This window comes from Scophthalmus maximus, chromosome 17, assembly GCF_022379125.1.
Source record: "Scophthalmus maximus strain ysfricsl-2021 chromosome 17, ASM2237912v1, whole genome shotgun sequence".
NCBI lineage: Eukaryota > Metazoa > Chordata > Actinopteri > Pleuronectiformes > Scophthalmidae > Scophthalmus > Scophthalmus maximus.
Window position 1 is genome coordinate 5,141,379 of NC_061531.1, and position 11,782 is coordinate 5,153,160.

The window sequence follows — 11,782 nt, forward strand, 5'->3', positions numbered from 1 at the left end:
AAATGGTATCGATAAGTCGATTTTGTATTCACACGTTTCCACTTCTCCCCCAGTCAACAAAAATCACTGCAATTTTGACCAATTTTCCCCTAATCCAAGCACATGTAAATTATTTAAACAAATAATAAACCAAGCACAGCCAGTCTATATGTGAATGTGAATCTATAGTGACAGAAAGTGAAGCTGCCGTGTATTTTCTTTATCTATTATTTTCTATTGGTCTTACTTATGTCCCATCCAGAATGTTTGTTGCGTTTTGAGCAGGGTGGAAAATAACAGACAAACTCAAAAGGCAGAAAATGTGGAAAATATGATCAGAGCCTGCATCTTCCCGAACACTTCACCTGCCAGTCAAACTCCTGAGGTCCAGCCTCCTCCTCCATCCCTCCCACCTGCCCCACCTCCTCCAGCTCCAGCCCTCCTTCCCCGTTGCCTTCTGCGCTCGCAGACGTTTCCAGAGCCTTTTATTCCTCCGCTCGCCATCCCTCTCTCCACTCTGTCACACCATCCCACAGTCCCTCCCATTGCCCCTTTAAATGTCCCTCTCTACCGCTGCCCCCCCCCCCCCCCCCCCCCCCCCCCCCCCAGCCTGTGCGTAAAACCAACTTCCCCCACTGAGAAAGGCTTCTCCCGAGTGGCGCCTCAGCTGGAGCAGGACGCACGGGCGCACGGCGGGATGTCGACATGTGCACCGTGCGTGTGGCTGCGTGCTCGTGTGTGTATAAGAAAATGAGGGGGGCGTGCGTTGCGTTGTGACATCCAGTCCTCACAACAGGGAAGTCCCGCGGCCACAGCTGGATCAGAAAGTCCGCCTGTGCCTCTGTGAGGTGAGTTCAGCTTCTCTTCTCATGTTAAGACCAAAGTCATGTTTGCTGAAGGGGGGGGGCAGTGCCAGGGATCATGAAATGAACTTTACACCAACAGACGAATGTTGTGATGGTAATACAGCAAGAACATTTATTACTTTGTGATGGGATATTACTAGTTGGAAATTTGTTACCTCCACTGCTTGCTGCTCATAGTTGTGCCATTTGTCATTTGTCATTTTGGAAAACCAAAACAAATTTTGCATAAGTTTGACTTCATAACTATTTCTTTATACATATATATATATATGTATATATATGTGTGTGTGTGTGTGTGTGTATATATATATATATATATATATATATATATATATATATATATATATATGTATGTATGTTTATATTTTTTTCACTGCAGTTAGCATTGCATCTACTTTTGCTTTGTCCAGGCTTCCATCTCAACAAGTATGTGGTTGTTTATCAGGAAAGATTGTTTATTAACTGTCGTATATATATGGCAAAGTAAAGCATCAAATACTCCTGTATAACTTCTATGTTAAGGCAGATGGAAATATGTTTTTCAGCCAATTGATAAATCAACAAACTGTTGCAGCTCTAATGAGCTGAATAAAGTGTACTGCCATTACACATATTATCTTTTTGTATGCTGATAATAATAAAAAAAAAAGAATGAATCTGTGATTTCAGCGGGTTAGTTTTGAAAAGAAGACATCGTATGAATTTTCAAATTTTGTGTGTTTAACAGGCTGTTGCGAGGGACCCATCAGTGAGATGGTCATGACGCCTTCACTGCCAGCGGTGGGACGGACTCTTTTCTGTCTCCTTCTGCTCTGGAAGAGGACAGCAGGTGAGGGCACAAGTGGCTGTTGTTAACATCCATTTATCTTTAGACTGAGAAAAGTGATGACTTCGTTGCGAATGGAAGAAAAGTATCAAATGGGACATTTCACTCTGCCTGGGAAGCCAAAGGTCTTAAATTCAAGTGTCAGAGCGAAAGTAAAAAATGTTACAAAGATTCTTCTGGGAAGTGTTCCAGCCTCCCCTCAGGGATTCATCAGACTGTCTATTGTGTAACCCGCACATCACAGAGAGGAGGGGGGAGACACATCATCTTTTGCACAGATGAATACCGCAGCTATGACTTTTCTCTCTGTGCCGATGTCCCAGGTTTCATGGTCTTACATCTGCTGTGTCTCCCTGTCCCTCAGCTCAAAGAGGAGAGGTGCAATGCTCTGTGGCTGGTCCGGCGGGGGCGGCGCACCCTGTCAGGGGTCTGCTGGAGACGTTCGAGGCCGGTCCGGGCTGCGCTGCGAGGGAACGCGGCAGCAAGGAGACTCATGTCATCGCAGTGGGCCGAGTGACGAGCAGCCCTGACAACAGGGTAAAGAGCTCGTGTCCAGAAGAGAACAACAGAGTGAGACAGCGTCTCAGTGTTTGTGACGTTCATAGAAAGCTTGAACTTTTGCTACAGGTTGTTGCAAAATGTAGGAAAAATAACAGAATGAAACATTGACAGTAGATGAAAGTTCATACTTAGGGTGGATTATGACATGAAAAAGAAGAGATTTAATCACAAGTAAATTGATCAAATTGATTAAAAGTTTCAATTAGTTTTTACCATTCTATTTATCGTTAGCAAGCTTATTTTATTTCACAGCTCCTGGCTGCATTTTCACTGGTGTCTGTTGGTTTATTTGTCAAAAAGCACTTATTTAATGTGAATCAATTTAAGGAGCATATCCAGGAAACATTATTTTATCACTTTCCTCTGACATTTTTCAACATTTTTGTTGATTTGTCAGGTTATATCTATATGTTTGTAATAATGTATGGGTCTTGATGTATAAAATCAGACATATTTGGTATTGTTTGGCCTCGGTGTATGAAGGCACTCGAGTTTTCCTATTATTTTGTGTCACTCTGATGAACTTTTACCTAATTGTGTCAATTTCTGTGCTCCGCATAAGAGCAGACCTGCCTAAAAATATATTTGCATATGTATAACATCTGTTATACTTAACAGTTTCATCACCTCGCGCCCCTTTTTCTCTTCTGCTTCCAGGTGACCGTGTTGCTGAAGCCTTTGTCACTGTCCCCTTCCCCTCTCAGAGCGCTCCACCTGCTGCTCAGCTCCACGCTCCCGGTCAGCTGGTGGCTGGAGGCCGAGAGACTGCCCCCCGACTTCCCAGTGCTGGTGCAGGTCAGATCCTCATCTTCCCTATCAGTTCTCATGTGTTTGAGTGCACGTTGAAATCACATGCTGTACTGTACTGTATGTAAGTTCCCCTCTGAATTCCTTTTGCCCGGATATGATCCTGTTTGCCGTCGTCTGCTAGGTGTCCCCAAACTCCAGCGTTCAGTCCCGCGCGTTGCGCTTGCACGTCCACACGGTGCACCTGTTGCCGTTTCGTCCGCGCGCACTGCACCGCTGGGCTCTGAAGCACCATGGCAACCTGTCCTCTCTGACGCACGCGACCCGCGGCAACCGAGTCTACATCCGACAGGGAGAGGGTGAGCCGACGAGGAGCCGCACGTCACTGCGACATGAATCTGTGCACAGTTATCAGTGCCAGTTTTGTATTTGAGCTTTTCAAAGAATGTACGCGAGTCGGAATTTGTATTTGCAGAAATTTAAGAAAATGGTGTGTATCATCAAGAGACAGGTTCACTGCATAGAGCAATAACTGTTCGTGGGAACTGATAATTCACCTAAACAGCTGTGTAGTGAACTGGCACAGGCTAAAATTCAGGTCATACAATCTTATCACTCATCTCCCACTAGACAAAATTCTAGGCCCAAGTCAGACAGTGAGTAGAGAAAGATCTGGTGAAACTAACTTCCCTCTCAAAAAAGAAGACACGTTTGCGTTGTGTCCATATCACAGATCCAGTGTTGCCTGCTGTGTGCCACCTTCAGTCCGTGTTCCTCTCTCCCAACTACTTGGCCTCTGACCTGCAGCCACAGGAGGTGCAGGGCTGTGTCCACACTGAAGCCGCCGGGATCGGCCCCGAAGTCCATGTGATCAAGCTCCACTCAGCGGGATCCGGGCTCTGTGGGTGAGAACATGCAGAGCATATGACTGCTGTACAGTCGTGTAGAAAGAAAGGAAAAAAGAGTTAAATCTTGTTTTCTCTCTTCGTCTCGATCAGCTCTCTGCAGGTGGAGGTGACTGTCTCTCTCGTGCCGCCGGTGGCCGACGCCACGGCGCAGAAGGTTGTTCTGATCCTCAGCAGTGCAGTGCCAGTCAACTGGGCCGTTGCTGCTCATGGGGTCCGGGGTCATATCTCTGTTCATGTAAGGTGCCACATGTCATCCGCTATGCCAGACATCAGTTTAGACATGACTAACTACTGTCTGGTGTTGTTCTATATTTTCCTTTTTGTCTGCACCAATCGGATTCTACTAACAAGTAGAACCTGGTCAAAGCCTGATCACTGCTTTGTGCCATAAACCATACTGCTGTCCGAAAACTCTCACTCGCTCACTCAGTCTTGCACTGAGTGACGCGTTTCTTCATTAAAATGAACTGGAATTGGCTCAGTCCCAAAGACACTGTCCTGCTGCTGTAAATACTCATGAGTTAACCAAATTTGTATGAAACCACATTTGAAAGTTGTTCCCCAACAAATAGACCACGTGCTCCTGTTTCAGCAGCGCGCGCTAAAAGAGTGTCCTGCTGTTTTAGGGAATTACCGAGGCTGTTCTTAAAGATGAAAGTATGTCCCTTTTTTAAAATATGTGCATATTCAGTGTTTATATCTGTCTTGTGTGTCCATCCTTAGTCCTCCAACAGTGTGTCCCCACCTTACCCTCCTGAGCCTGACCTGACCCTGTCCAGCACACTCGACTCCGACCTGTCCGCCGCACCTGACCTTCTTGTCTGGGCCAGTGAGAGCGGCCACACCAAGGTGACCTCTTACACCGAGGCTGACCTGGCCAATCGCTTTGTGATCCAGCTGGCCGGGGGCGGGACAGGTCAGGAACCCTGTGTGTCTCTTGTTTCCATCGCAGTGTGAGTGAACTGATCGTTTGTGTCTTATCCTTTTAACCCACTTTCCTTTGCATTTCCCCTATTTTTTTCTATGTCCCCTGTGTCCCTTTTTGAAGAATGATGAATTAGAGCAGAATGTTTCGATCCGCACATACATTACATGTTGAATGAAGGGGAATCCAGTGTGAGTGTTTACGGGTGTCTGCATGGCCGCCCACTGTGTGTCTCCTGTCTGTCTGCACCACCGCAGACGTGCTTGCAGTGACCAACCCTCTGGTGGTGAGGCCTCCCTGGGCCGAGGAGCGCAGGCTGAGGCAGTGGCTGAACGGTGGAGGACGGGGCCGCGAGAGTTTCACAGTGCAGTGTGAGGATGGACGCCTCAGCGTGACCGTGGACCAGCACATCCTGCAGGTCTGCATGCCTCAGCAATAGTTGCAGGGATATATGTGAACAATTCCTATAGGAAGAGGCTAGCTACCACAACTTTGTAGATATCCATCTCTCAGCGCTTTGGGTCCATGAAAAGCACTTTAAAAATTAAATATATATTATCATTATCTCTGTTTTTCTAGTTTCATCCTCTTAAAACGTAATTTCAAATATCTATAATAATATTTATTTTTATTCTTATGTTAAAAATGGTTTCCATGTGTAATGAGAAAAGTGTCTCTATCAGTGACAAACCCAGGGGAAACCAACTGCCTGTATACAAAGTTGAACGAGATATCTCCACTTCCTCCCAATGAAGAACACTTGAACTTTCATATAGGAGGCAGGGTTTATGTCCTCTACTGCAGCCAGCCAGCAGGGGGCGATCAAGATGTTTTGACTTCACTCTCGGGGAGCTGTGATGTCATCCATCTTTCATTTTACAATCCTTCATCCCATTTTTATTCTTTCAGTTTTCTTGGGCACAACTTTACGGTTTTGGTTCATTCTCACCAAAATCATCCACATTGTTCCCCGGAGAACGCATGCAAGCTACCCAATTAGAAATCCATAGACTGAGATTTAGGAAAATAGCTTCATTGTAGTTACTTATAGATGATTTGATTAATATTTGCACGGTTTCTGTCTACGGAACACTATTTGGATTTGTAAGCCTTCTGTATTTGACAGTGTTTAGATTTTACCACTAAAACACTAGTAGTTATTGATTGATCAACTTTATGTCGGCATCAACTGTTCAACAGTCTGACATCAGTTCTCTGCTTTAGACCTTGTCTGCACCAGTGGCCGCCGTGACTCTGCAGGACCCTGCGTGCCAGGCTCAATCCAATGGGAGTCATTTCCTGTTGGTGTTCCCGGTCATTTCCTGTGGGACTGAGGGGCTGCTCCTGGGACAGCCCAGAGGGGTTAGGTACAAGAACATGGTGAGAAATTAAACATTGAGTCTTTCATTCTTTTTTTGCCACTCAATGCCACATACTGTTTACTTTCTATATATTACTACTTCACCTAAATAATTGACTGTGTTTCATTCAAATTTCCCTTTAAGAGTTCAACAAATATATATATATATATATATATATATAGTTAGAGATATAAGCAGGAACAGATTAAATGAAGCTTCACAGAGGGGAACACATCTGAAATAAAAATGAGTTCAACATCTATCAGATAATTGTGAAAACAAAAACACCTGGCACATAATGGACACTTAAATTTTTTGCTAAGTGGAAGTTTTCCCCGCTAAGACTTGTGACCCAGGTCATCATGACCGTGAACTGGATGCTTCACAAAGGCAAATCCGGAGAGCTGAAAACTCCATTTCAGATCGGTGGGAAGGATGGAGCAGAGGGGTTTCAGAAAAGTGAAGCCCAACAGGTTTATCAGATGAAACACCATATGGAAAATGTGTACAATATGTCAAAAATATATTTATCCGTCCTCCAAATAACCTTTGTTTTGATTAGAGATAGATATAATATCAGTAATGACAAAGATAATTGATTTAGGACTATTTGAAATTAGGGTTATAAAGTGCTTTGAAAATTGTAAATAAAACAAAAATAATACACATTAATATATAGCATAGTGGGGCAGGGAGGAGTGAATAATATATTATCGGATTTTACCTTGTGTTACTTCAGGTGTTATTGGTACAAACAACTGGGTATCAATTGTGCAAAAATTTAAAAATATATATTTGTGAGTGGTAGCATGTACACAGAAAACTGAGCCTTGTGGCACACCAGAGAAACGGGCAGAAGAAGATGAAGCATTGCCAGAAGTAATAGAGAATGTTGGTTTTTATTTTAACCTCTCTTGTTGACCATTTATGACATGGACACTGTGCTCTCACGGGTGAGATCCTGTCAAGAAACGGGGCTAATGTATGATCATCTAACTCTTTCTCCTCCATTCTGCCCAGATGTTTTTATGGAGAGACCAGCCTCAGACCGTCCTTGCCCTCAATGAGACAGAGAGGAAATCCAAAAGTCCCCTCGGCATACATGTGAGATATCTGTGTGTGTCTATGCATGTTTTATGTGTGTCTATCTCATAAATGCCGTATATGTTTGTCAATACTATTTCAATGCTATTCAGCTTTCCAACATTCTGTCTCTCTTCTCAGTTTAGCTGTTTGGCTTCTGTCCCCAGCACCTCTGGCCCTACTGCAGACAATGTTGATGAGGAAAACACTCCTCAGGCTGGTCTCGTCCCCTGGGCACCGGGCTACCCGGGCCCCGACCCAGGAGTGAGCGACCTGCCGACACCCAGACACAGGTCTGGGCCTATGCTTATTTTGAGACTTTTCGTCACGGAGAATTACGAACTGAGGCGAATTGGCCCCTGCGTCATCACTGCAGGCCACCGTGTCTATGTTGAGGTCTGTGTGTGTGTGGTCGTCGCATTTTTTTCACCATATTATTCTGATCTCTAATAACATCTTAACGACAGTGTGTCCTCTTCATCAGTGTTTCGTTAACTGTCGTACTGCAGATTTCAGCCAAGGGGCCCCTCCCAGATGCCGTGGAGCTGAAGTCGTGCGTGGTCTCTCCTCTGTCAGACCCCAAAAAATCTCCTTTCTGGACTGTCATAAGCGAGGGCTGTTCCTCCGACCCCTCACTGACCCTCAGTGCAGGGGCAAAGGATGATGAGGAGGAAGAGGCTGCAGGTGATGGTGAACGGGAAGAGATGGAGAGTTCTGAGAGAGGCGCAGTTCATCACGGCGATGTCTCGCTCCGACACATAGATGACGGAAGAAGGAGAGAAGCACCTGTAAGGGAGGACCAGAGAAGCACAAGCACGGCAGCAGAGGAGGAGATGCAGCCCTTGAGATTTAGTTTCATCCTGCGGCCAGTTCATAATGACTCTGTGCAGTTTCTCCACTGCAGCCTTCACATGTGTGTCTCTGACGCTGCCAGAGAGGAACCCGAGAAGGAACTAGTACAGAATGACTGTCAGGGCGGACTGCGAATCCCACCACTCGTATCCAAGTCACCAAAACATCAGGTACAGGAGCAAATGCTTAAATGGTGAAATCTACCTTTACAAAGCTTGAATATATCCTGCCCAGTTAGTTTGTAACACCCCCCTGTTCATCCGCGAGTTGGCAACAGCTTTCATTAACATCCACTTTGTCCCATATTACCGTGTCAGTGCGAGATCAGAAACCTGTCCCGGCCCATGGTGGTCACTCAGTCGATCAGTTCACTGGCACCCAAGCTGCTGGTGCCCCCTGCTGACCAGAGAACCAAGAGGCTGAGTGTCTCTCCACTGGCCAGTCCAGACCCTCAGCACAGCAGTGAGTATTGTTTATCTGGTCTTTTTGTGTGTGTGTGTGTGTGTGTGTGTGTGTGTGTGTGTGTGTGTGTGTGTGTGTGTGTGTGTGTGTGTGTGTGTGTGTGTGTGTGTGTGTGTGTGTGTGTGTGTGTGTGTGTGTGTGTGTGTGTGTGTGTGTGTTACTGTCAAATTATTTAACCGACCATAAACACCCTGTGTCTATAGGTTATGTTTTGCAGACAGGACCAGTGATGGGAATTGTCTTTGCAGCCTTTGTGATGGGTGTGAGCCTGATGGGTGGGCTGTGGTGCATCTACAATTGTACAGGTAGGGAGATTGAAATATACCATCACATTACATCCATAAATATGTAGTATGCTGCTGTTGATCACTGATTAGTGTAACAAAATAGTGATTTGACACATGCTGATTTATAAAAGCTATCGCATTTGACATTGTAGAGGGAATCGTTTGGGTTTCGGGGAATTTGGGGATTTTTCTGATCCGCTGTTCAGAGATAAACACATGATGCCTTTGTAGCCATACTAGTCGGTCCACCACTTTGACACAGACTGAAATGTCTAAAGAACGTTTCAGTTAATTGCCTTTGTGGGTAGTACACACATTCTTTTAATACTTTTCGTTCATGAACAAATTCATGCCACACCAGTTTTATCTGGGGCACATAGGGTTAAAACATCACAGCAACCACCAATGTAAAAATGAAAAGAAAAAAAATGAAAGAAAGGAAGATATTGCAAGTTACCAGATGAAGCACTATTTATTATTTTGTGTAGTCTGGTTTTTTTTGCGGAGACGTTATAAAGGGACTATAAATTTGTGTGTTTACCGAAGCGGCGAGTCCGACCTTACTTGGAGGAGAAGGTCATTTAACGGACCAGACTGACGGAGGCCACAACACCTGTAATCCCCCTGTACTGTCTGATCAGTCCTCCAGCTCGGTGTAGAGGTAAGATTTGATGAGGACGAAGACTATTTGAGGAGGGATTCCCCAAATGTGTTGTACGTCCTTTTTAAAACATGCAATGTCGCCAATGAATTCATTGCTCTGCAATAAGAGCAAATTATACTGTATGTGCGTGCTTTAGGATTCTCTGAAGTGCCATGTCTGTTCTAGGTGACCGGTGAGGTCGAGGTGACCCTTGTGATTTAGCTCTGGTGTTTTTGATCGAGTCTCGTATATGTTTAACTGTGTATATGGAGCATTTTATCTTCCTGGAAGATGGCAACAACATGGTCGTACACCGAAAACTGATCAACCGCAACAAGTTAAAAAAACAACAACATTAAAACAGGTGACTGGTTTTAATGTTATGACTTATGACTAATGATGCACGGGGCTGCAAGGCCTTTTTATACATTAGGAGGGGTTATATCATTACATCTGCTTAAGGTTTAAGGCAAGGTCACAGATGTTTTTGTCAAACTTGTAAAGACTAATTCTTCTGCTATACCGTCTTTCATTTTAAACAATTTCTGCTTGCATAAGATAAGATAAGATGCTTTATTAGTTCCGCTGTGGGGAAATTTGCCGTGTTGCAGCAGCAAGGGGGATAGTCAAAATAGAAACATCAGTGAGAAAGTTATAAATAGGTAAACATGCATCATAAACACAAGGGATTATAAAAAAAAATACAATTAATGTGGGCAATGTAAACATAATATTTACAGCGTAAACGGAGTATATACAGTGTAACAGGATGGAACATGAGGCATTTAAATTACACAATTAAATCATTATATAAACAGATCTGAACAGTTTTTGTGAAAGATGCTCTTCTGGATTATTTCATTGAATCGGCGGGACATTTTACTGACATTTGATTCCTGTGGATATATTGTGTCTGTGTTTATACGTCTGACTTGTGTGTATGTTATGATATTGTCACTTTAAAGTATTTTTATGTACTATGTGTTGTATTCCTCTTCTTTTTTGGGGGGGGGCATCTGTATGTATTTTGATATTTTGTTTCCGAATCAGTTTGTCTGCCTTAATAGAATAAAATGCCAACATTATGTTGAATCCTACTGCATGGGCAAATGCATGTTAAGTGACTGTCAGCGTTGTCTTGACGAGCGACTGCCTCCTCACAGAGCAACACTGTACAACGTGCTACAGCTGGGCGGCACAGAGTGAGCCTGATGTTGAAGCTGCATATTAAAATAAACCGTGGGGGTTAGGGGTTAGAAGCACCGACGGCTCCAGAGAATATATATCAGCATTAAGCGAGCACCTGCAGATTTCAGCTCTGATATGCCAGACGCTGTGGGTCTTAACAGTCTTGCTCTTTGTTTTTCCTGCAAATCTGAGAAAGGAGAAGTGGGCCAGGGTTCTAACAGCTTTTGTGTGTGCGTGTGTGTGTGTGTGTGTGTGTGTGTGTGTGTGTGTGTGTGCGTGTGTGTGCGTGTGCGTGCGTGCGTGCGTGCGTGCGTGCGTGCGTGTGTGCGCGCGCCCTGCTCGTGAGTTGTGTTCATTGCCGCGCAACAGGAATGCAAGAGGACTGCAACCCTGTGAATACAGTGCACCTCAGTCACCGCACTGCATCTGTGACAAGTCAAGTGTTAGATTCAAAGTGAAACATTGTCGATATCTGATGCTGAAACTGGCTGCTAATTGGTGCATGGAGAGGCGTTTATCTGCATTCAACAGGATCTAAACTTGGTTGGCGTGACTCAAACATAAACCACATAGCCGCCGCCTGTAGAGATGGAACATGAGGTCAGATTTCAAGAGGTGACTTGTGTGTGCAGAGTCAGTTCAATATTTGTCTTGTCACTTGTGAATCAGTTGGATATCAAATCTGCGTCTATCTGGATGTGAATTCTTGTGTGTTTATGTGTCAAATAAAAAGTTTAAGCCCTTTGCTCTTAAATCACATGACCCCCGTACAACAGAGGAAATTAAGATGTTGTGAATAAGTCTAATGCAGACGGTACAATAGGAGATATGAATTTATTTGTTTAAAAAAATGCCTCCTGGGGCAGTAGAGCTCACTGGGAACACAACACAAAATATATTTTCACCTCATAAAGTTGATGTGGAAAACATGTTAGTAATCAGTTGCCTGTTTATACATTGAACAGAGAGGGCAATATTAATTTGGAGTCATATTTTTGTCCACCGAGTGACAAAAATGCATTTACAGGCGACCAGCCAATTCGGAGGTCATAAATCACATTTGACCATTAAAGGTCAAAGTTACAGTACAAATT

General features: G+C 44.2%; 1 protein-coding gene across 3 annotated transcripts; it reads left to right on the forward strand.

Moving 5' to 3' along the window:
• Window positions 1-596: 596 nt before the first annotated feature.
• Window positions 597-11,442, forward strand: engl (endoglin, like). 3 transcript variants are annotated; one of them, XM_035614513.2, is made up of 17 exons: window positions 597-827; window positions 1,573-1,674; window positions 2,036-2,241; window positions 2,890-3,027; window positions 3,164-3,338; window positions 3,713-3,884; window positions 3,978-4,122; window positions 4,611-4,803; window positions 5,070-5,230; window positions 6,037-6,192; window positions 7,194-7,277; window positions 7,398-7,652; window positions 7,766-8,278; window positions 8,426-8,570; window positions 8,774-8,875; window positions 9,404-9,518; window positions 11,058-11,442. In XM_035614513.2, the coding sequence occupies exons 2-16, from the start codon at window positions 1,599-1,601 to the stop codon at window positions 9,514-9,516; spliced, it is 2,634 nt and encodes an 877-aa protein (XP_035470406.2). In that variant the 5' UTR covers window positions 597-827; window positions 1,573-1,598; the 3' UTR covers window positions 9,517-9,518; window positions 11,058-11,442. The 3 variants fall into 3 exon arrangements, with proteins under 3 accessions (XP_035470406.2, XP_035470405.2, XP_035470407.2); XM_035614512.2 differs by lacking the exon at window positions 11,058-11,442 and adding an exon at window positions 9,687-10,620; XM_035614514.2 differs by lacking the exon at window positions 11,058-11,442 and having other exon boundaries at window positions 598-827; window positions 2,036-2,208; window positions 9,404-10,620.
• Window positions 11,443-11,782: the final 340 nt, after the last annotated feature.